The sequence below is a fragment of the Oncorhynchus nerka genome, linkage group LG6 (genome assembly GCF_034236695.1).
Source record: "Oncorhynchus nerka isolate Pitt River linkage group LG6, Oner_Uvic_2.0, whole genome shotgun sequence".
Lineage (NCBI taxonomy): Eukaryota > Metazoa > Chordata > Actinopteri > Salmoniformes > Salmonidae > Oncorhynchus > Oncorhynchus nerka.
Genome location: NC_088401.1, coordinates 26,421,688 through 26,447,856, shown reverse-complemented (window position 1 = coordinate 26,447,856; position 26,169 = coordinate 26,421,688). Strand labels below are relative to the sequence as shown.

Below are 26,169 nucleotides of genomic sequence, written 5' to 3'. Positions count from 1 at the left end.
GTAGATCATGGCTGCAGTAGTGTATGGCTGGAGGGGCATGTAAACGAAACGTTGCTTCAGAGGTCTCCCTCTCTGTTTGACCAGCTGTACTTCCACCTCTCTGACCAAAGTGTCAGAGCAAATGGTAGTGCAGCTAAAATTGCTATACTCTTTGGCAGCTTGCCTCCAAACCCCCCCCCCCCCTCCATTCCAGCCTCTCAGGGGGAGAAAGAGGGAACGATGACTGATGCAGTGCTTTGTAAAGGGAGGTCTGCAGTATACCATGACCCCTTGAAGACTAGAGAGCCATCCATAAGGGGCTTTTCTTTGGAGTGCACTGCAATGGTCGCTCCAGAGTCATAACGAAGCCCCCTCTGTTTCGGAATATCCCCTAACATGCTCCGCCTCCCCCCACCCTTTTTTTCTTATTTTCCGTTTCCTGGAAAAAATAAAGTATTTCTGTCTCAAGCTGACTGGGTTATCCGTGTCCATATACATCATTTGGAAGTTTTGTAGATCCCGGTTTAAAAACTATCTCAGGGGGGCTGGAGTAATGTGCTCTAAAGCCCAGAGCAATGCCATCTGTCTTGGCTTTGCATTGCAGTGGGAGTCTATAAAGTCTGAAGAGGGCCACTTGCAGTCCACTCACAATTGATTAAATCAGTGTAGCACCATTGTTTCCATGGCGCCAACTGATTGTGGCTCTTTGACAACATTCAATCGAAATGACCTCCTGACCAAACTCCCACTTCCATTCTCCTACTGAGGAGAAAACCCAACACACTCCAACCATCGCTTCAACCCCCATAACAAGGTCACACACTCAGGTTCAAGTCCTCCTGAAACATTAAACTTCCATTTCCCCACCAAGACATTAGACAGTAATCCTCTAACAAAGTGCTCCCCAAATGGTGGGTCAACTCAGAACCCAATGAGTAGCAGAAGTGACTAATTCCTTTAGGGTCCCCGTTTGAGACTGGATCCTGGCTACAAACACTGGGCTTGTTTTCTTGGTAGGCGACAAGGCAAGTCCAAAAGCACATTTGGGAAACACTGTCTAGCCCAGCGTGCAAAATTGGTTGAAATAAAATCTTAATGAATGTTAAACTGGTTGCAATGACATCATTTCAACCTATTTGGCCCACTGAGAACTAACCCTGCCTTCTATGCTAATGGACCAACCCAAAGTATGATGTTACCAAAGCATTGCATACCAGCTGTATGTTCAGACACTTAAATTGTATGGTTTCAGCCTCTGCTGTATTTGGCCTACAGAGCAGGTTCAGGTTGATGTCCAAGGAAGCTGAAAGCTTGATTCATCGTTCTCGTTAGAGGCAATAACCAACAGGACCCAGAGTAAACTCTCCTATCTGCCAAACTGTAGTCGTCAATGAACTAAATAATCCACCATGGACAAGGAAACAAACTTATGTAACCAATAAAGCTTGTTTCTGTTTGACTCTAATTCAAATTTCTAATTCATAAAGTACATTCATATAATTTTTATTACTAAATGCTCAATATTTACATTACATTCAGTCATCTGACCGTTTTCTAGAGCTGCCTCAAAAACAGCCAAAGTGCCAAATGAGATTTATGCGAACACAGTCCATGTAATGGGTTCCTGAGGCAAATGCTACAACTCAACTCAAGCCCTCTTCACCTGCTCTTAAACTGTTCAGATTGAGAACTTGGCCTCTCTGGCTGCCAGGGTCTATATAACAGAGGAGATAGCAGTAAGCTGTTAGACCATATAAATCCACACAGCAAGTGGCTGGTGGCACAGGACTTTCTTTGTCGGATTTTTGATGCCAAACAGCGATTAACGTCTGAACTCGGACTCTTCCACTGGGCGCAAATCGTTGAAATATAGATCCACAAAAATACATTCACACCTGAGGAGCGCCATTGAAGCTTTATGGTCAGTGGTCTTCGAATGACTGACAACCTGCTACTGAAGTAGGGAGCATTATTTGGTACACTACCCCGTTCATGTAAATGGTTTGTTCCTATAGAGGTGTCTTGCAATATAAAGCAGGCAGACAGGCATCCATTCTTTCAGTTACTGTTCGATTGAAGGTTAGAATGGCCAAAACTAGTGACCTAATCAACTTTGCGCATGGTTTGATCGTCGGTGCCAGAAGCGCCGGTTCTAGTATCTCAGAAACGTCTGGCCTTCTGGGCTTTCAAGCACGACAGTGTCTAGGGTTTACCGAGCATGGAGAGACAAACAAAATACATCCATTCAGCGGCTGTCCTGTGGGCGAAAATGACAAGAATAGTCCAAGCTAACAGTCGGGCCAAAAACTCCTGCCTGGTGTTAACAGGTGCGGGTGGTGTAATGGTGTGGGGAATGTTTTCCTGGCACACCCGTAAGATCCCTTGATACCAATTGAGCAACGGTTGTACACCACAGCGTATCTGAACATTGTTGCTGACCAGGCGCATCCCTTCATGGCTACAGGGGGGTCCAACCCGGGTGTACCTAATAAACTAGTCACTTCTAAGACATTTCTTGTTAAGTAGCAAGAGGCAAATGGTGTAAACTGTGCCAAGGATGAGTAATTGGGATTTTATATGCAGATTTTCTCATAAATTTGCTTCTTTGCCTCCTGTCTTTTACTCTCCTTTAACGATTACATGCCTATTTCTACTTTTGTTACCCCCTCGCTCCCTCTTTTCAAGTTTAGAATGAGGTCCACCTTGACGGGGAAGTTAAACATCCAACGCACCAGAGTTCAAAGGTCACACACTCTTCTTTTCAATCCTCCTCATGGCGGAGGACACTCTACTCTTTCATCAAAATATCCCATCGTAAAAGTTAGAAAGACTGACCTAGCGTGGTAGATCACCCCGCTCCCCTCGCTAAAACCTTGCGAGACGTTACGAGACCGAACTAAAAGGATGCGACCGCAATAATACCCCATTCCCACTTCCCCTTCACACTCCACTGTTACACACCAAGTAGTGGACTACATAGATTGCATCCTCTGACGGAAAATTCAAAAGAAGGCCCCGAAGCCTTCAGAACTTTTCTTTGCACAAGTCAAAACAAACAGAGAGAAGGGGAGTGTTGGGGAAATTAAAAGCAGTTGGCCAGCCATTGAATACATGACCCTGGGAGAGAAGCAGAGGAAGAAAGGATGATCCACTGCCTGAGGATGTTAAAGAGAATATCTGAGAATATCCAGTTGGCATGGGAACAATTAAATGCTAAGAAACGTTAACAACAAGCAGATCCATTCAGAACAAACAAAGCATATTTGTGTATTGTTTGTGTGAATGAGTCTGACTATAAACTAAAGTGAACCCAAGGACCACGGCCGCAGTTTATTGTGAAAAATAAACTTCCTGCATAAAATACTGTCTAAACAGTTCTATTTAGACAGGTGTGGCCATCTTACAGACATTTCAACTGACTAGCTAGTCTTAGGCAATAAAGAGGTATTTCTTCTTTCTGTAAGTCCAGCTCATTGACTGGCCATTTAACCGTGGTATGCATCACTCTACAAAAGGCCTGTCAGCTAAAACGTGCCTCACTATGTAGAAGGGCTCCCCAAGACATGTCCATCGTCACAAACAATCAGGATTTCTCCCTGCAATTAGTTGAATGGGTGGTACTGTAAGATTGGTTCGTTGCCATGACATCAAGCACCCCCTCCTCGCATTCCTTCTCCCTCTGTATCACCAAAACCAACGCATGACCACAGGATCTTCCAAGACATGTGACACTGGATTATAGGTTTGTTTATGGTTATCCACAAAGCAGCAGGGGATGACTAGAATCCCTTCAACCGCCTACCATTCTTGCCAAGTGGCTCCTCTGACCCATATGTCTCTGCTCTAACCGCTAACGTTAGGGTAAACCCTTGGTCCCGAACACCGCTTCCAAAACCCACAGTTATTGTGCTCATTCAAAACAGATTGGCTGAAAAGAGTTCAACATTATACTCTCCATACACACATTATACTGTGTCAATACATACGCTCTATGCCCAAAACTCGAACTCCTACCGTGACGGCCCACTTCACAAAGTTACGCTCAATACACCAACAATGGAGCGATTTCACAGCCGATGATATCTCAAGAACTGTGAGTGGAGGGAGAGGAAATTGCTATTTCATACACAGGGTTTTGCCACCCGGAGCCTTTTAAAGCACGGTTTGCCAGGTATACTTCCCCTGCATTGTGTTTCCCATTAAAACAACAGCAGGCTTCACTTGGTTTCCATGTCTGACTCAGCTGTTACAGTAAGCCTGCTGACTTGGGGATTTTTCAGGGGCATGGTTAAAGGAAGGTTGCAGTGCGGTTTAAGTCAGCAGCATGGACCAATTTGGGATCAACCTTCACTCTCAGGTTGGTGGGCCTTGGAAAGGGAAGTATGTTTCAAGTCTGGTGTGAGGACTGGAGTCGATCAAAGGTTTAAGAGCTTTACTCTGCTGTGATAGACTAAGGACAGCATTGTTCAGACGAGGCTCATGGGAAGGTACACTTTAGGCTTCTGTCATTTGTACAACTGAAGAACCTGGTTAGAGTCTAGTGTTCTGGAGGTGACCCAGAAGGGTGTGGTGGTGTGGCATCCAAAATAGTTAAAGAAAACACTTTATATCTCAACAACCACTAGTATCTGCTTGTCTTCAGATTCTTATCTGGAGCCTAATACTTCTGGATCCTTACCATCTTGACTAGGGAGGGAAGAAGGACAGTTGGCCATGCAGTGAAGTGTGTAACATCCATGACATCGCACTCCAAAAACACGCTTCATTTCCATTCAAAGTAATGGAGGATTGCCTCAGACTGAGAGATGACGTAGAAAGAGCACTTAGTCAAGACCACAGATGGTTAACGCAAGGCAAAGAATTGAGGGATGGGGATATGGGTCAAGATTGGAATGTACAGTAAGTCATAATGAGCACTGAATTATACAATAATCAACCAAGACACTAAGACAGTCCTGTCATTGCTACGTCTATTTAATTATTATAATTAAGCATGTAATCCTTTATTTAACAGGGCAAGTCAGTTAAAAAAACAATTTCCTATTTACAATGACTGCCTATCCCGGACGACGCTGGGCCAATTGTACACCGCCCTGTGGAACTCCCAATCACAACCGGATGTGATAGATCCTGGATTTGAACCAGGGACTGTAGTGACACCTCTAGTACTGAGATGCAGTGCCTTAGACCGCTGCGCCATTCTAGCTTGACAAGGACAGCACAGTCAAGAAAGTAATTTAGGTTCATATTTATCCTTCCAAACATTGTAAAAGTTTTTTTTGAACAGTCCTGTGAGACACAGTAATAGCACTTTTCTGACAATCCCCATAACATTATATGGCAGACCCGTAGGCATAGAATGACTATTCCTATTGGCAGACCATAATTAAGGAGCATAACATACAGCTCGATCTCCTGTAGGACACATCATATACTGTACTGTACTTCAGGGGAAGCCTTAAAACCCAAAGGTGAGTTTGCATTTATGCGTTTGACTGACCGCAACAGTTAACCCACGGCTCTAAAGGCGTAAATTGGGTGGAAACAGCTGGAACTTCTTCTGAGAGGTAGAGGTAGTTTCGTAGCCAATCACGTGCACACACATGGGGAAAAAACACACAGACACACACACCAATGGAGGTGTGTTTATAATAGGCTGAAGAACTCGCTGTGGGTCCTCCAGAATAGGTCCCTATTGAGCCGTGTTCTAATATTATGTCTATGAATGGGGATTGTCTGTGCTGTGCTGCTACTGGATGGATGAGGAATAGTAATAATGAGTCTATAGGGCTCTTAGCCTCTCTTGAGACCATGTTATTATGCCTTTGGAAAGGTGGGCAGACTGTGTTATATACATGCAACACAATCATAATCACTGTTTAAGGAGGGGCACTGTTTTGGATGGGCAGTAACCATGCTACATTAGCGAGTGTTAAAGGCCTCGTCGCCACAAACCGAGGCGAGAAACTGATTTGCTGGTTTGTAATTAGATCCCAATCAAGAGAAGGGCATTGTTGAGTTTTTTTTGTTTTTTTCCCCCCCAACTGCCTTGTTTTCCAGCTTCTTGATTAAACAGAAAGAAGAACAGAAGAACCTTTCTGTTTAATCAAGAAGCTGGAAAACAAGGCCGTTTAGTCACACTTTAACTGCTTAAGTCATCTCTGTGAGAGGGTGGAGAGGAATCAAATAAACAGGCTAAACGAATGAAGAAACGGGGGTTGGAGAGAGAGAGTGATGACTTCATACACACCCGTAGGGTTAAGGTTGGCAGGAAGAGGTCAGGTTTATTAGTGGGAGGCTGCTGATCACATTTGTGGTGGGGTTTGGGCAAGTGCGTTGACGGTACTATGTCGCATATCAAAAACAAAGCAGCTGCAGTCCAGCTGTTGAGAGTAGAGACCCCCCCTGAGAAAGCCCCAGGATCTAGTCCGCCTGGAAATTCATCAGGATCGATTCAGAGAAAGAGAAATAGAGAGACAATCTCTTCCTCTACCCCCCTCTATCTTCCATTAACAAGTTAGGCTGACAGCATCCTTGCAGAAGTTGCAGCCTAACCCTCCACCCATGCCTCATGAAAACAGCCTTAGACCAACACATATGACATCCATGGAATGTTGAATCTCTGAGAGTGTGACATGTGTTTGGATTTGCTGCTGACAAAGCAAAGGATGTTCAATAACCACGCTGGAAGGCACAGATGGTCAATGACTACACTCTTAACCACAACACAGAGACCACAGTATAAATCAAATACAATTGTATTTGTCACATGTGCCCGAATACAACAGGTGTAGACCTTAATGTGAAATGCTTATTTACTGGCCCTTAACCAACAATGCAGTTCAAGAAATTGAGTTTAGAAAATATTTACTAAATAAACTAAAGTAAAACATTTGAATCAAAAAAGGAACACAAGAAAATGACATAACAATAACGAGGTTATATACAGAGGTTACCGGTACCGAGTCAATGTGTGGGGGTAAAGTGACTATGCATAGATAATAAACAGCGAGTAGAAGCAGTGTTCAATGAAAATGTAAATAATCCGAGTGACCATTTGATTAATTGTTCAGCAGTCTTATGGCTTGGGGGTAGAAGCTGTTAAGCAGCGTCTTGGACCTATACTTGGCGCTCCGGTACCGCTTGCTGTGCGACAGCAGAGAGAACCGTCTATGACTTGGGTTACTCGAGTCTTTGACAATTTTTTGGGCCTTCCTCTGACACCGCCTACTATATAGGTCCTGTATGGCAGGAGGCTTGGGATACGCACTACCCTCTGTAGCACCTTACGGTCAGATGCAGAGCAGTTGCCATGCCAAGCGATGATGGAACCGGTCAGGATGCTCTCGATGGTGCAGCTGTAGAACCTTTTGAGGATCTGGGGACCCATGCCAAATCTTTTCAGTCTGCTGAGGGGGAAAAGGTGTTGTTGTGCCCTCTTCACAACTGTCTTGGTGTGTTTGGACCATGATAGTTTGTTGGTAATGTGGACACCAAGGATCTTGAAAATCTCAACCCGCTCCACTACAGCCCTGTCAATGTTAATGGGGGCCTGTTCAGCCCTCCTTTTCCTATAGTCCACGATCAGCTCCTTTGTCTTGCTCACATTGAGGGAGAGGTTGTTGTCACTGACCTCCTCCCTATAGGCTGTCTCATCGTTGTCAGTGATCAGGCCTACCACTGTTGGGTTGTCAGCAAACTTAAAGATAGTGTTGGAGTCGTGCTTGGCAACGCAGTCGTTGGTGAACAGGGAGTACAGGAGGGGACTAAGCATGCACCCCTGAGAGCCCCAGTGTTGAGGATCAGCGTGGCAGATGTGTTGTTGCCTATCCTTACCACCTGGGGGTGACCCGTCAGGAAGTCTAGGATCCAGTTGCAAAGGGAGGTGTTTAGTCCCAGGGTCCTTAGCTTAGTGATGTGCTTTGTGGGCACTATGGTGTTGAACACTGAGCTGTAGTCAATGAACAGCATTCTCACAAAGGTGTTCTCACAAAGGTTGTCCAGGTGGGAAAGGGCAATGTGGAGTGCGATTGAGATTGTGTCATCTGTGGATCTGTTGGGGCGGTATGCAAATTGGAGTGGGTCTAGGGTTTCCGGCATGATGGTGTTGATGTGAGCCATGACCAGCCTTTTACAGCACTTCATGGCTACCGTTGTGAGTGCTATGGGGCGGTAATCATTTAGCACTCACATAATTTAGTTACCTTCGCTTTCTTGGGCACAGGGACTATGGTGGTCTGTTTGAAACATATTACAGACTCGGTCAGGGAGAGGTTGAAAATGTCAATGAAGACACTTGCCAGTTTGTCCACCCATACTTTCAGTACACGTCCTGGTAATCTGTCTGGCCTTGAATGTTTACCTGTTTAAAGATCTTGCTCATAACGGCTACAGAGAGCCTGATCACACAGTCATCTGGAACAGCTGGTGCTCTCATATATGCTTCAGTGTTGCTTGTCTCGAAGTGTGCATAAAAGGCATGTAGCTTGTCTGGTAGGCTTGCATCACTGTAGTCTATAATAGTAGTCTGTAATAGTTTGCGGATGTTGCCTGTAACCCATGGCTTCTGGTTGGGATATGTACGTACGGTCACTGTGGGGATGACGTCGTCGATGCACTTATTGATGAAGCAGGTGACTGAGGTGGTATACTCCTCAATGCCATCGTATGAATCCCGGAACATATTTCAGTCTGTGCAAGCAAAACAGTCCTGTAGCGTAGCATCCGCATCATCTGACCACTTCCGTATTGAGCGAATCACTGGTACTTCCTGCTTTATTTTTTAGCAGGAATCAGGAGAATATAATTATGGTCAGATTTGCCAAATGGAGGGTGAGGGAAAGCTTTGTATGTGTCTCTGTGTGTGGAGTAAAGGTGGTCGAGTTTTTTTTCCTCTGGTTGCACATGTAACATGCTGGTAGAAATTAGGTAAAACGGATTTAAGTTTGCCTGCATTAAAGTCCCCGGCCACTAGGAGCACCGCTTCTGGATGAGCATTTTCTTGCTTGCATATGGCCTTATACAGCTCGTTGAGTGTGGTCTTAGTGCCAGCATCATGTTTTTGGTGGTAAATTGAAGGCTACAAATAATATAGATAAGAAAACTCTTGGTTTATAGTGTGGTCTTCAGCTTATCATGAGGTATTCTATCTCAGATGAGCATCACCTCGAAACTTTAGACATCACACAGTAGCAGTTATTGACAAGTAGACACCCACCTTGCCCCTTATCTTACCAGACATATTTTCTCTGTCCTGCCAATGCACGGAAAACTCAGCCAATTCTATATTATCCATGTCGTCGTTCAGCCACGTCTCTGTGAAACATAAGATACTACAGTTTTTAATGTTGGCTAATAATACTGACGGTAGTGGTGGTTTACCTACTCGCCTGCGAATTCTCACAAAAATAATTTAAAGTTGATGAGGAAAGATTCTAAAACAGCAACAACCGAGGCTGAGTCACTAATCAGGCAAGCAGCAATCAAAGGCTGAAGGATGCACCACCCCCGCTTCAAAAGACAAGCTGACACTTTTCCAGACAGAAGAGAAAACACTCAAGCACCAAAGAAACTTCATAAATCTGTTGGCTGCAGATGGCTGCTCTGTCATTAGCGAGCCCCCTCTCTAGTCTCATCACCTTCAGTGAGAGAGAGAACAAACACAGCAACACACAGCAGTACTCAACTGACTTCAATCAACAGGATGCCTGCTGCCTGTACTTCTAAAGGCTTCTCAGGGCTCAGAACCGTCACTGTGGGATGAGAAGAAAGCCACTCTCTCCCTCTGATCTCCTATAAACAGATACCTGCTTGTTTTTCTCTATATCTTTCCACTCTGACAGTGACTTTCCAGGACAGGATAAAAATCCCATCAGGCCGCTTTGTCTGTCGCATAGCGTCAGGACATTGCATGGGCGCTCCTAGAAAAACCCTAATATTTCATACAGGTTTCATGTTCTATTAACGTATGGATTTGATGCATTTCTAACCCCTGTAGAAGGTGAGCTAATGTAGGAAAATTTTATTTCCTTTCCTAGTTTCAGGCAGCATTCAGGTCTCTTTTTGGAAAAGAGGCTCAAACCCAAAGGGGATTTCCTGGGGGAAACAAAGGTTACATAAATAAATACTGGCTTGAGAAAGGGAGAGGGGGAGAGGGAGAGGGAGAGAGGGAGAGAGGGAGGGAGAGAGAGAGAGAGAGAGAGAGAGAGAGAGAGAGAGAGAGAGAGAGGAGAGGGAGAGGGAGAGGGAGAGGGAGAGGGAGAGAGAGGGAGAGGGAGAGAAGGAGAGTGGGAGATGGCAATGGCCTGATGCATTTTACTCAAGACCTCAAAATTAAAGAGAGAAAAAACTATCTTTAGGCACATCAAAGTGTTTGAAAATGGGCCAGCCAAGCACTAGTCTCTTTGATGAACAAAGCTTTGATTTCAACAGGCTGATTAATGCAACGATAGGAGAATTAATGAGAGATTAATGAAAAGATAAGGGAAATGGGGAAAGGAGTTTAATATCAACACCAGTCACCACAGTAAAATGGACCCATTCTTTATGGCTGTCAACAATGTGCACTTAGTGGCTACCCTGGTGTGCTGTCTTTCCCAGCTCTTATGGTCATTGCCACGCGATATTCGACCATAAGAATTGGCAAAACAAGGGTCGTTGGAAATTTGGTACCAATATGGAATTTTAAAAGCCTGTTATATTAAATGAAGTGTCCCTTAATATAAACCACATGAATAATTCAATAAATCAGATATTTTATATTAATAAAGAAGTGCCAAAATTCTGCATTTTGACATTTCCCTCCGTGCACCCTCAGTGACATCAAGGCAGTTTTTACCAACTTAACCCCAATATTTCTCACCATCATCAAAAGCCCTAGTTATTTTGTTGCTTTTACAAAAGGATTTCTCAAGATTATTATTTATTTCACGTGATTAGTGATTATTTATGTCTGGCCCTCATTTTAAGGTTAATAACACTGTTACGTGAACTGAATTCTCATTGTAATATGGTGAAACTATTCCTTTTTAAATATATTTTTCTAAGAAATATTGAACATCTAAAAGTCAAATCATAGGGTAAAAGCAGGTGAGCTGGTTGTACTCCTTTTTACAATTTTCTTGTGTTTTGTGATGGAAAACTAAGCGGGTCAAGCATAACACGTCAACCCTGTTACCTATAGATAGACAGGCTAGAATAACACGTCAACCCTGTTACCTATAGATAGACAGGCTAGAATAACACGTCAACCCTGTTACCTATAGATAGACAGGCTAGAATAACACGTCAACCCTGTTACCTATAGATAGACAGGCTAGAATAACACGTCAACCCTGTTACCTATAGATAGACAGGCTAGAATAACATGTCAACCCTGTTACCTATAGATAGACAGGCTAGAATAACACGTCAACCCTGTTACCTATAGATAGACAGGCTAGAATAACACGTCAACCCTGTTACCTATAGATAGACAGGCTAGAATAACACGTCAACCCTGTTACCTATAGATAGACAGGCTATAAATGTTTTAACAATTATTTGGGGGGGGTGAAGCTTGCATTCAATTGTCATTCCCTGTTGCACACAACAGGCCTCCATTCCCCCTGTGACATGGGGATTTATGGCTGATTTAAGATGAAGTCGTCAACCCTGTTACTTTACTTGGCATTTAATAGGCACTTACTATCGTACGCTTTTTATTTAACTCTTGAGATGGGAAAACATGTTTTTTTTAAAAAGTAAAACGTGTTCTCTTTATGACAGAATGTTAAATTAGGTGAAATAAAGTGTTTTTGACCCAATTATACTTTCTCAAAAGGCAATGAATTGGTGGAACAACCCACAAAACAAACAGAGCTGGGACCGGCTACTTAGTGGCTACATTAATGGAACAAAAAACATACGAGGTGAGTGTGTTTGTTGATCTAACGGCTGGATCACGTCATGATGAGGGCAATGCATGGATGGAACTATTGCTGGACCCAATCCCTTTCCTGTTTTTCCTCGCTTCCTGGTTTCATTGTGTCATAGGGGTCATCACTTCATCCAACACATGCTAATTGCTAATTGTTACTCATTTTCCCTCAAGTCCATGTTTATGATATTCACATTGAGAACAGTAGGAACATGTTTGGCCATGTGGAACACACACTTCTGACAACTGCATGTACAATGGGTCTTGGTTAGTCAAATAAAATCAAAGGAAGTCCAGGTAGCAGTAGGGGGACAGGGTGAGCAGGTAGCTAGCTGCCTAGTGGTGGGTATTCAGCAGACTGCTGGTCTGGGGCAAGAAGCTATTGGCCAGTATGTCTGTTTTTGTCATGATGCTCCTATACTGCCCATGTCTGAGTGATGGAAGTGGTGAGAACAGACCGTGGCTTGGGTTGCTGAGGTCCTTGATGATCTGATGTTGTAGGTGTCCTGGAGGGCAGGCAGTGTGAACCCAATGGTGCGTTCGACTGAGAGTACCACGCTCTGTAGACCCTTGTGGTCAGCGGCAGTAGAGTTGCAGTACCAGGCTGTGATGCAGCCTGACAGTATGCTCTCGATGGTAATCCTGTAGAACACTGTGAGGGACCTCGGGGACAGGCTACATTTCTTCAGCCTCCTGAGATTGAATAGTCGCTGTCGTGCCTTCTTTATCACATTGTCTGTGTGGTTTAACCATTTCAGCTCCTCTGAGTTGTGTACGCCGAGGAACTTGATGTTTTTTACCCTCTCCACAGCATCCCCATTGAAGAGGATGGGGGCGTGCCCAACCTGGTTCCTCCTGAAGTCCACAATCAGCTCCCTTGTTTTGTTGACGTTGAGGTTGTTTAACTGGCATCACGCCGTCATCGTGCCTACGTCCTCTCTGTAGGCCGTCTTGTCATTGTTGGTAGTCAGGCCTACTACTGTCATCAGCGACCTTGATGATGGAGATGGAACTGTGTGAGGTCACGCAGTCGTGTGTATACAGGGAGTACAGGAGGGGACTGAGGACGCACCCTTGTGGGGCCCCCGTGTTGAGGATCAGTGTAGAGGAGGTAATTTTGCCTACCTTCACCACCTGGGGGAAGTCCAGGACCCAGTAGCATAGGAAAGAGTAAAGTCCCAGGGCCGTGAGCTTTATGGTATTGAAGGCCGAGCTGTAGTCGATGAACGGCATCCTCCCATACGCATTCCTTTTGTCAAGGTGGGTAAAGGCAGTGTGCAGTGCAATAATGATTGCGTCGTCCATGGATCTGTCAGGGCGGTAGGCGAATTGGAGAAGGTCGAGTGTTACAGGGAGGGAAGAGGTGATGTGGTCTTTGACTAGCCTCTCAAAGCACTTCATGATGATGGAAGTATAAGTGCTACTGGTCAATAATCATTCAGTTCAGTTTCTTTCCCTTTCTTGGCCACGGGGATGATAGTGGACATCTTGAAACAGGTGGGGCCTGAGCCAGAGAGAGATTGAGGACACGCAAACTAGTGACATCGGCTGACAACTAGAAAAAACTATGTCTCAACAACATGTTCATCTATTTGCCCTTTGAACCCCTCCAGGGACACCAGGTCAAGGAGTTTTAGGTTGGCTTGGAGGGAATTGCAAGACCAGGGGGCTGAGTAATGCTCGGTTATAATTTTCAGAACTGTAAGCATAAAACAACATTAAGATCTGAGCTTGTATGCTTTTTCATTTTGAACATTAAGATGGCAGTTTTACTAAAATGGCCTTACAAATAAGAATGTACCAGTGTTTGAGCTTGACCGGTTGCTATTGATGTCCATCCGACAGCACGTCTCTGATTAGTGATAAAACCAAGGGCTGCATGATACACAGAGTCAAGAGCCTTCAGTGTAGAGCTTGAGGCTTGCACATAGTCACCATAGTCACACAGATAGAAAAGTACAACTATTTTCTGGCGGCAAAGGAAAAACAAATGTTGTGCAGGTAAGAAAACCCAATACGCAGCTTGAGTTTCCAGACAAGGTTCTCTACATGGGTGATGAAGCTCAACTTCTCTTCCAGCCAAACTCCCAGATATTTGTACGTTTTGACTTGCTCTATAGAATGTGCTTCCAAGGTAGTCATTACATGGTTTTCAGAGTGTTTAGTATTGGAAAAAAACATGCCTTTTGATTGAGAGGAATTCAGAACAAGCTTCAAGTCGGACAGATTCGGTCGTTAATGATGTTAATAGCTATTTGAGATTTTTCAAAAGTCCAACTGCTTCTACTTGAATGGAGAACAGTGTCATCTGCATAACAAATGTTGTGGATTTAGTAGTGGATGCTGTCTTATGATATAATAATATGGACTTCTTAGGGTCACTTCTAAGGGGAAATGTATACTCGAATATATGCTATTCTTACATCATGAAGTAAGCAACTGGTGAAATAGAAGGTGCTTGAACCTCTCCTGTGTTAACACATCAATCTATAAGGGGGTCTTGGTTTGAGTATGCTGTCTCATGACACACCCACTTGACACAAACTGGTTGAATCAATGTTGTGTCAATGCAATTTGTCAACGTTGTTGTGACATAGAATCTACGTAGAAAATACATTTCATTGGATCATCAATCAATCATAAACTGTTGTTTTGAGGGTGAAATTTCAACCACAGGATTATAACATTTTGGTAACCAAATGTCAACATAGACACAACTTGTATAAAATATGTTGAATTTGTACCTTTAAAACAATGGAATATATTCAACGTTATATCCACTGTCAGAAAAAAAACAATAGGCTGGGCAGCACCTCCTACGGGAGAAGTGATTTATCTACAGCTACCCATTGCTCTCCCATCCAGGGTTTTAATCAAGCCCAGCCTTGCTTATCTACGCTTTTTCAGTGATTATTACCAATGTGCTATTGTGAGAATAATTGTTGAGAGATCTCCACTTAGATCTCCAAACTAAATAGATTCACTGTTGCTATCGAAGTCATTCCAAGGGTAGGTTAAACAGAGCAAATGCAATGTGACCATACTTTACCTCTCATACAGTGGGGAGAACAAGCATTTGACACACTAACGACTTTGCAGGTTTTCCTAATTACAAAGCATGTTGAGGTCTGCAATTTTTATCATAGGTACACTTCAACTGTGAGAGACGGAATCTAGAACAAAAATCCAGAAAATCACCTTGTATGATCTTTAAGTAATTCATTTGCATGTTATTGAATGACATAAGTATTTGATCACCTACCAACCAGTAAGAATTCCGGCTCTCACAGACCTGTCACTTTTTCTTTAAGAAGCCCCCCTGTTCTCCACTCATTACCTGTACTAACTGCACCTGTTTGAACTCATTACCTGTATAAAAGACACCTGTCCACACACTCAATCAAACAGACTCCAACCTCTCCACAATGGCCAAGACCAGAGAGCTGTGTAAGGACATCAGGGCTAAAATTGTAGACCTGCACAAGGCTGAGATGGGCTACAGGACAATAGGCAAGCAGCTTGGTGAGAAGGAAACAACTGTTGGCGCAATTATTAGAAAATGGAAGAAGTTCAAGATGACGGTCAATCACCCTCGGTCTGGGGCTCCATGCAAGATCTCACCTCGTGGGGCATCAATGATCATGAGGAAGGTGAGGGATCAGCCCAGAACTACACGGCAGGACCTGGTCAATGACCTGAAGAGAGCTGGGACCACAGTCTCAAAGAAAACCATTAGTAACACATTACGCCGTCACGGATTAAAATACTGCAGCGCACGCAAGGTCCCCCTGCTCAAGCCAGCGCATGTCCAGGCCCGTCTGAAGTTTGCCAATGACCATCTGGATGATCCAGAGGAGGAATGGGAGAAGGTCATGTGGTCTGATGAGACAAAAATAGAGCTTTTTGGTCTAAACACCACTCACTGTGTTTGGAGGAAGAAGAAGGATGAGTACAACCCCAAGAACACCATCCCAACTGTGAAGCATGGAGGTGGAAACCTCATTCTTTGGGGATGCTTTTCTGCAAAGGGGACAGGACGACTGCACCGTATTGAGGGGAGGATGGATGGGGCCATGTATCGCGAGATCTTGGCCAACAACCTCCTTCCCTCAGTAAGAGCATTGAAGATGGGTCGTGGCTGGGTCTTCCAGCATGGCAACGACCCGAAACACACAGCCAGGGCAACTAAGGAGTGGCTCCATAAGAAGCATCTCAAGGTCCTGGAGTGGCCTAGCCAGTCTCCAGACCTGAACCCAATAGAAAATCTTTGGAGGGAGCTGAAAGTCCGTATTGCCCAGCGACAGCCCCGAAACCTGAAGGATCTGGAGAAGGTCTGTATGGAGAAGTGGGCCAAAATCCCTGCTGCAGTGTGTGCAAACCTGGTCTAGAACTACAGGAAACGTATGATCTCTGTAATTGCCAACAAAGGTTTCTGTACCAAATATTAAGTTCTGCTTTTCTGATGTATCAAATACTTATTTCATGCAATAAAATACAAATTAATTACAATTTGATTTTCTGGATTTTTGTTTTAGATTCTGTCTCTCACAGTTGAAGTGTAGCTATGATTAAAAAAATGACAGTCCTCTACATGCTTTGTAAGTAGGAAAACCTGCAAAATCGGCAGTGTATCAAATACTTGCTCTCCCCACTGTACATCATCAATGATGCTATTTAGGCCTATATAGCATTTGTGAAGTCATCAACAGATATGGTTTCAATTCAACACAGAATTCAACTGAAAATAGAAAAATAGACAATACAATAGGCCTAGGGTTTCAAGCTCTGGTTGATTGAAAATGTCATGATATTTAGTGATGTTGAATTGTGTTTGGTTGTCAACGCAACCAAATGTCAACATTTGAAGGAGATGTATCTTCTGCTTTGACAGTTTCATGTGCCACTGACTTAGTCTGGTTTAAATTCCAGTTTGTCTACAAATTAATAATTGATAATTGTTGGATTCACGTCTCCATCTTCACCAAAAATGTAAGTTAAAGAATAGGACTAAATCAAATCAAATGAAACATTTTAAGTGTTTTTTTTTGTTTAAAACAATTTATCACGTATATATTGTGGTCTTCAATGTCAACGTTTGGGGTGGCAGGTAGCCTAGCGTTTAGAGTGTTGGACTAGTAACTGAAAGGTTGCAAGATCAAATCCCTGAACTGACAAGGTGAAAATCAGTTGTTCTGCCACTGAACAAGGCAGTTAACCCACTGTTCATAGGCTGTCATTGAATATAAGAATTTATTCTTAACTGACTTGCCTAGTTAAAAAAAAAAAGTTACAGGACTTTGATGTTAAATCTGTTTGTTTGCCATGGCTAGCTAGCTGGATGGCTAATGTTTGCATCTAAGCAATGCAGCAGGCATCTCCGGCTTTTTTGTTTCACCTGCCGGTTGGAAGGTGGAGACTGCGGTGTCTGAGATGTCAGAGAGGCAGAGGGACTGTTCCTGACCACTGCTGATGTGTGGTTGATTTTCTGGCGCTTTACTGCAGCCAATGCATCTGCCCATCAATGGAGGATCAGCCACCTATGGAGGAGGGGCTACTATGGAGGAGGGGCTACTATGGAGGAACTGGGAACGTCGGACAAAGTAACAGGCCCTTGTCTGACAGACAACATTTCTCCATGGCTGTACTGTACCATTGATGCGCCATCTGCTCAAGCCATACTGACTTTTCCAAACAGCCTCAACTCCATTCGTTTTGCATCTTAATTTCTTGTTCATTGATGAATAATGTAAAGTATTTTGTTCACAAGAGGACCACCATGGAAATAGGTTTCTAAACTTTTGCATATGATTTTTAAATGTATTGTATCCACATGTGTGGTTGTATTGTGTTATTTACAATCATCATAAACTTTATTTAAAGTGCATTAACGTTTGATTGGAACTATCCAAGCAGAAGATGAATCTCCTCCAAATGTTGATATTTGGTTGCGTTGACAACCAAATAAAATGAAATATCACTTTTGAAATACAATATAGCCTATTAACTTGTCGACAAGTTAACAAATGATATGTTGGACTCACATCTCCAACTCACCCAAAAATAAAGGTTAAAGAATGGGATTAAGCCAGTGGCTTAGATGTAACTATCCAAGCAGTAGATATATCTCCTTTGAATGTTGATATTTGGTTGCGTTGTCAACCAAACACAATTCAACATGACTTTTGTAATACAGTAAGTAGCCTAAAGTTAAGGCTATCATACAAACTAATGTAACGTGGCCACATTTCAAGGCTACTGTAACTAACTATACATTTCTTCTCGTGTAATCATATAAAGCGTGCATGTCCAAGATAGTAGGTCGTCGCAGCTCTGTAGAGATCTTCACAATTGCTGTAATAATCATTGCAGAATCTCGTATGGCATTGATCACTTGCACCATGTACTTTTAATGTAATCTCATCTGCAATCCAGGTTAATTGATTCTGCTATTAGATAAAGCACAGTGATAAAACTTGAACCTGTTGTATAAATAAATCAAATATTGTATTCCCATTTGAACCTTGCTGCGCTTTTAAGTGTTTAAAAGCGCAGTGATAAACATTTGGGTGACAACTAAACCAAAAGTCAGACATTGTTTTTCCATTGGAATTTGGTTGTGATTTTAGATGGTTGAAAGCATTGTGATAACATATTGGAAATTCAACTAACTTTTGGCTGTCTTATTGAGTGGGTAAATATAGGTTGTGATCGGATTGATCAACATCTCAACCAAATATTACCCAAATATCCACGTTGAAATGACACGGTGTGCCCAGTGGGTATGGACTTCTAAGGGGGTAAGTAAGAACAAGTATTACCTCATCAAGTGAGGAACTAGAGAAATAGAATGTGCTTGAACTTCTTCTATATAAACACATCCATACACATCTAACAATTCTATAAACATACATAGGCACGCTGGCTCAAAACTAAAGCTAGAGCGCTTTTAACTTGATGAATACTGGGGAATGTTTACCCTTACGGTGTGACAAGTATTTTTTTCCTTTGTAATGGAGGCCGAGTTAAGAATGGTTCTGGTCAGCGTTACAGTACATAGTGCAGCAGACATTGACCAGACCCAGTGGGCCCTTTCCCGACACCCAAGGGAAGCCAAGTGTTTCGCTAACAGTCTGCCTGGAAGACACTGGACTGGAGAGCCTCTCCGCCAAGTGCAAGGGGCCGGCTCGTATTAGCAACATTACTCGAGTTAGCTTACATTAGCTTACATAAAGGTCCCACCTTCTCCTCTCCTTCCCCTGCATGTCTGTTAATTTCTCCCACACACATGTTCACACGCACAAGGTCCATTTGGGGAGAGGAGAGAGGACTAAATTGAACCACACAGTTTTTTTTGTCTCCATGGTTCATGTTTGGACATGAGAGCAACACACTTCCTTGATGAATATCCATCTCCGTCCTCCTCTGCTTCATATTTTCCAGAGTTTAGGAGAAGAAACAGTTTGGCATGTCAAGTCAAATACAGCCACGGCGGCCAACGTCTGTTATTCAATCAGGGAGGGACAGAGGGAGCAGAGTTTTACATATAACATAAATAAATGCTTTCCACGTGGAGCATGGGCCCCATTTGTATGTCTCTTTTACTGAAACAAGGCCCTAAACCATTTGTATTACATATCTGTGGAAGGACATAAAACCATCACCTCTCTACTTTTTCTAGACAGGAACGTGGGCGTGAGTGTCACTAATACAAATCATGGATTTATGGTGAGCTAGCCCAGCAACAACTCCACGTCTCATCAGCAATGAACGGTGGCTTTAAAGGACTAGTTCATCTCAAATAAGAAAGCACATTTTCAGTATTTTGCTGAAACCGATACCCGTGTCGGATTAATTATGTACCGGAGTTTACATTTGTACCCATGTGTGTAGAGACACGTAAACTCAGCAAAAAAAAGAAACGTCCCTTTTTCAGGACCCTGTCTTTCAAAGATAATTCGTAAAAATCCAAATAACTTCACAGATCTTCATTGTAAAGGGTTTAAACAGGACAGGTACAGGATGGCAACAACAACTGCCCGAGTTACACCAGGAACGCACAATCCCTCCATCAGTGCTCTGACTGTCTGCAATAGGCTGAACTGAGGGCTTGTAGGCTTGTTGTAAGGCAGGTCTTCAGCAGCCATCACCGGCAACAAAGTCACCTATGGGCACAAACCCACCGTTGCTGGAACAGACAGGACCTGCAAAAAGTGCTCTTCACTGACGAGTCTTTTGTCTCACCAGGGGTGATGGTCGGAATCGTGTTTATCGTCGAAGGAATGAGCGTTACACCGAGTCCTGTACTCTGGAGCAGGATCGATTTGGAGGTGGAGGGTCCGTCATGATCTCGGGCGGTGTGTCACAGCATCATCGGACTGAGCTTATTGTCAATGCAGGCTCAACGACATCCTCCTCCCTCATGTGGTACCCTTCCTGCAGGCTCATCCTGACATGACCCTCCAGCATGACAATGCCACCAGCCACCAGGGTAACATCTCACAGCAAGAACTGGCAAATCTGGTGCAGTCCATGAGGAGGAGATGCACTGCAGTACTTAATGCAGCTGGTGGCCACACCAGATACTGACTGTTACTTTTGATTTTGACCCCCCCCCCCCGTTGATCAGGGACATATTCCATTTCTGTTAGTCACATGTCTGTGGAACTTGTTCAGTTTATGTCTCAGTAGCTGAATCTTGTTATGTTCATACAAATATTTACACTTTGCTGAAAACAAACACAGTTGACAGTGAGAGGACGTTTTTGGACTGAGTTTATATAAATATGACATGAACCACAATATCATTGAGGAACATCAGGGTGGATGGAGAGGGAGGGCGGGTGGCAGGGATTTGGACACATGGTGTAAAAAAGAACAATATCACTATCTATTTGTGGTATTTTAGATACTAATGCTCTGCCATAAGTGACTGTCCTGTTTTTGTATTTTCCATTTCTTGTATGCTAAGCCATTTTGGAACACACATCTGTTAGCATCTAACTACTGTATTTCTGTTAATATTGTACATTGTTTATATATATTTGTGTTTGTTGTTGAAGCTGTTCTTATGCATAAATATCAATGATTGTATCTTTGCATGACCTTGTGATCAAATAAAATATATAATCCCAGCCCAAAAATGTAAAGCTCGCTAGTAGGAACTCAGCTCCACTTTGGACCACTTTTGAGGTATGAAACTTTGATTTTGCAGTGAACAACTATCCCTTTAGGGCAACACATGTCATGTCAGTGCAGTTCTCTTCACTGAGGTGTTGAGTCTGTTGACATTCATTATTGGCCATGCCACTGTGAGGGGTGATGCAGTCTGCCCTGCTACTGTACGTCTGAGCCTGCTGCCCCCACAACCAAGACAGAGCTGCCACTCAGTGATCCTTCATTACAGCTAAACTCAGCAGCCTGGCAGGAGGCCACCCTCTCTCTCTCTCTCTCTCTCTGTTAGCCGGACATGGGAGCAGCCCTGGGGGGAGAAACTCAAACTATGCAAGCCCCTCTCTGGCTCAAAACTCCATGGGACTGGTCCAGAATTAAGAGCATTCAGACAGACACACAAGCACACACACACAAGCACACACACACAAGCACACACACAGGCATGCTTCAGAGTGATATATAGTATCCTCTTATCTGTCTAGTAGATATGTGCAGTGTAGTATCCTGAGACACAGTACAGACGTTGACATTTCTTTAGGAAGCATACTGTGCTGTTCCCATAAATAGACCCTCAGTTGGTGGTCCCCACGTGGCATAAGCATGTCAGTGTTGAATAATTCCCAGCTCTCGCCTATGCAGTACGTTACTGTCAGGCCCGGGTCAACTGAGGGCAGGAGCCGCGACTGAAAACCATAACAAGTGTAATTACGCCACCGCATCGCCATCATCATCATTAGGGGCATTAGTGAAACACATGGGATTACTTCTTTCCTCCAACGACTACTCCAGTGGTTATCTACTCCAGTGGTTATCTACTCCAGTGGTTATCTACTCCAATGGTTATCTACTCCAGTGGTTATCTACTCCAATGGTTATCTACTCCAACGGTTATCTACTCCAGTGGTTATCTACTCCAATGGTTATCTACTCCAACGGTTATCTACTCCAACGGTTATCTCTTAGACAAAGTATGTAGGCTACATTACAGACCAGGTCACAGGATAATAGTTACGTCAGCACTGTCGTCCTCTGTAGCTCAGCTCGTAGACATGGCGCTTGCAATGCCTGGATAGTGGGTTGGATTCCCAGGACAACCCATATTTAAAAAGTACGCAAGCTTTGGATAAAGGCCTCCGCCAAACTCCATTATTATATTACTGTTTGGAGATGCATCACTGTGCTCCTCTTTAGAACAGCTGAAGGCCTTTTGCCGGTCTCTGTGTCTCAGATATTCATTTACAACAGTCCCATGAACACCATTAAGGGAATATTCTGCATGTGTGGAAGGCTTCCAAATTCCACCCCCCTTCCCTAACTAATAAACCATTAACACGAGTAGACTGTCTCCACATGTGCTGTAGGCCTAAGCATCTAACCATGTTCAGTCCTTGCTCCAATGTTGAAAAGACTCCACATAATACCTTCAAGTGGTGAATGTTGACACTCTAGTTAGTCTATTGCAGAATTGATCCTTAGGACATTATTAACACATTTACGTTTAAGAGGCAGCAGTCTTCAACCTTTATCTGAATTGGAAACGCTTGAACATGCATTTAGATAGGGGGTAGCACACAAAGGCTGGAATGGTGCATCGTGCCTGCCGGCAGATAAATTCCACATTACCAGGCATTAAAAGCAACAAATCACCATGAGTGAATTCCCACAAACTAATTTTATGATGTTTCCAAAAGAAAAACAACTTAATTATCTTTGACAATACCTCATAAAGTAAACCCTCCTGGTATGTGTAAGGGCTCATTACATTGAGGCATACTTAAAGCAGGTATTTGTCCCGGACTAGGCTGGTAAGAAAACCATTAAGGCTAGTCCCTGTCACTGATATAAAGCATACAAGGACACATAGTTTCATTCTTGTGTATTTTATTCCTCTCTTGTTACAATATATATATTTCTTCATGCAAGCATTTCATGGTAAAGTCTACACCCGTTATATTTGGTGCATGTGACAAATTTATTTTGACTTGATTCGACTTGACAATATGGAACAAGAAAGGGTCAAAAGTATCTAAGGCACATGTGTCAAACTCATTCCACCGAGGGCCGAGTGTGTGTGGGTTTTCGCTCCTCCCTTGTACTTAATTGATAAATTAGGGTCACTAATTAGTCAAATATATATCTTTTAAATACAGACACTAGGCCCTCCATGGAATGATTTTGGCACCCCTGATCTAAGCGGTAGGACACAGCACAAAACCTCAAAATGAATCATATCAGCTCGATTTCAACAAATACATGATGGGACGTTTCTAGGCGACGGCTTTGTTTTTTAGAGTATTTACTGCATAGCCTACATATGCCTGGAAATATTTCTCCCTAATGGCCTCCGCTGGCAAAAGCAGAACACACTGAATAATCTTTTTCTCCAAAAAAGTGAATCATCTTCGAGCAGTTTATGAATATGGCACATCCACAAACAGCTGACAGGAAATACAGTCGAGGAAACTGTCAGGGCTGTAGAATCAACAGTTTTCCCCCAGCTCCACATTCCCCTCAGTCACAAGTCATCATACTTCAGAGTTATTTTCCATAGAAAATTAGAGACAGCTTGCTCATATAGATTTGTGTTCTTGTAAGAGCCAAGTGACTCTAACTCCGAAGGAATGAGCTCAACAATTAAGCTCCCGGGGCCACATTACAATGACTTGGCAGCCCGTAATTATTTTATGGGGCTAGCGAAAACAAAGGTGCTTTTTGTGAGGTCATCTCATAGTGGTGATTATATGATCTCCAGCGCTTGTCAAAATGGCAATCTACGTGCCATTGAATTGACGAGGAGAGACAGTAATTACCGGTCACTCACTACCCAGGTAAATTATCAGACGGGGCCGTATATAGGCTAACGCTAACCCCAATGAAATTAAGTTGAAGCCAAGTCAGGGACGTGCCATTGGAGACACATACACGAAATCACAAACACATACACACCTTCCCCTTGAAAGTGTATCCTTTTTCTTTGGCCCGGGCCCATAACCAGTCCCAACTGTCCTGTAAAATGTCTTAACTATCTAGCTAACATCCAGTGAGGTCTACTGGATGGTTATATGCGGAAATGTATTCAAAGTGATACAAAACTCCATCTACTGCTCCAACTCAATTACATGATTGGCTACTGATACAGCAGGTAGCCTGTGTTCTCCATCTTCCAGACAGCCATCTACTTTCTGCGTCCTTGATCTGTGGCAATTCCTTTCAGTGTCCATTGCTAGCACAGTCAATACCTGCAGAGTCGCGCACATCTTGTATTACTTTTTACCATTAGTCAACGGAGCCGTCGGTGACAGATCATTGAAAAGTCTCCGCAGACACCGTAGATAGAGCGCACAGCAAGCCACAAAACCAGCCACAAGAAAATGAGATACGCTACATCATCACATCTTCAGCTTTCCAAATGTATGTGGACATGTTCTGATTCCACGTCAAAAACGTGTCGCACTGTATACAGTTATGAGATAGACCGAGCGTTGCTAGAATGACACGTTACCCAAAGAATAATGACTGATTGGTTTAACACTTGGTTGTCGATGCTGTCAAAGACACGCGCTGTGTATTTACACCCACAAGACGCAACGAACTCAAGAGGTTTTAAGCATCAGTCTGATATTTCAAAAAAAGTATTGTCAAGTTAAAAACATTCGTAAATCCCAACACAAGACCGACAAGGACACGATTTACTGACCCATCACTCACTTTCATAACGCTATAATACTTGCACAGCACCAGCGTCTTAAAAAGTGGAACTTCACGCAAAGGCGATTGCACCAAGGAATTTTAGAATAGGATGTGCATGATCACAAAATCCTTTAGCTAAACTCCCACAGACTGTCATTTCATCTAACTATTAAGCAATGCATGCATGAATGAATGGATGCATATTTGCGAAAGTTGTGCTTAATACTTTCTCACCATACTAAACCAGTTCATCCAAATGAGAGAGAGCAGGGGAAAAAATAATGAGCGTCACATACCGTCCAGAAGCTGATATGCAGTCGACAGTTGGCAGTACCACAAGGCGAGATGTATTCCAAAGGACCACAGGGAGAGGCTGCTGATAGAGGGGAAAAAGTGAATAATTTAGCTGAGTTCAATTCTCGGTTTTTCAAAACACTTTCAATGCGCGTAAAATATGTGCGAATTTACCGTGAAGTCATCTTCGATCTTGTTAAAGTCCACACAAAAGTCCTCTTGTTCCAATGTGATAGTGGTAAGAGTTGGAGCCCGCTCTATCCCTCACTCACTCCCTCTTAAAAAGATATTGCTCTCCCCCTCACTTGGACTGCCCGCATTTGCAAATGAAACAAAGGCTGCTTTAGTCTTCCAAGACTGAACCGGTCCTCAAACACTGAAATCTGACTCCTCACAGTCGCTCTTCCTGGACCACTGCTTTATCCAACTCTGCCCTCATAGAGGTCTGGTCCAAAATGATTGACAGCCTTGATAAAGATGACAAAAATGCTGTCTAAAATGAATAATACAAATACTGAGATACAGTATATTGTATACAAAAAAAAGGGTAAATGATATTATTTCCTACTAATACATTTGCTAAAATTGGTTCCAATCCAAGTGCCAATGTCATTTATCAAACTCCAGGCGGTGCTATGGTCAGATGATATGAAGATAGAGCTCTTTGACCACGCACACCAGTGGTGGGTTGGGCACCGAAAAACGGAAGACTGTGTAACATTTGGTGGTGGATCGTTGATGTTATAGGATCATTTTGCTTCCACAGGTCCTGGGGCTCTTGTTAAGGTCAACAACATCATTATTTTTTATCAAGTACTTGGACATTTTAGCCAAAAACCTGGTTGCCTCTGCCAGGAGGCTGACACTTGGCCAGAAGTGGATATTCCAGCAAGACAATATCCTCAAGCACACATCAAAATCCACAAAGAAATGGTTACTTGACCACAAAATCAACATTTTGCAATGGTCATCTCAGTCTTCAGACTTGAAACCTATTGAAAACCTGTGGTTTGAGTTGAAGAGGGCAGTCCATAAGCACAGATGAAGGATATCAAGGATCTGGAAAGATTCTATATGGAGGAATGGTCATAGATCCCTCCAAATGTGTTTTCCAATCT

The 26,169-nt window shown here is 43.2% G+C and overlaps 1 protein-coding gene across 3 annotated transcripts in view; it reads right to left on the bottom strand.

Moving 5' to 3' along the window:
- The window catches only part of LOC115130250 (collagen alpha-1(XVIII) chain-like), an 81,419-nt gene extending 55,964 nt beyond the window's left edge, over positions 1 to 25,455 (bottom strand). For 2 of the 3 annotated variants that reach the window (XM_029661179.2, XM_029661181.2), the window contains exons 1-2: positions 25,226 to 25,455; positions 25,054 to 25,133 (exon numbers count right to left, since the gene is read on the bottom strand). In XM_029661179.2, coding sequence (XP_029517039.1) covers positions 25,054 to 25,133; positions 25,226 to 25,236 — 91 coding nt within the window. In that variant the 5' untranslated portion in view covers positions 25,237 to 25,455. The remainder of the gene's footprint in view (positions 1 to 25,053; positions 25,134 to 25,225) is intronic. The other variant, XM_029661180.2, reaches the window with a different exon arrangement.
- Positions 25,456 to 26,169: the final 714 nt, after the last annotated feature.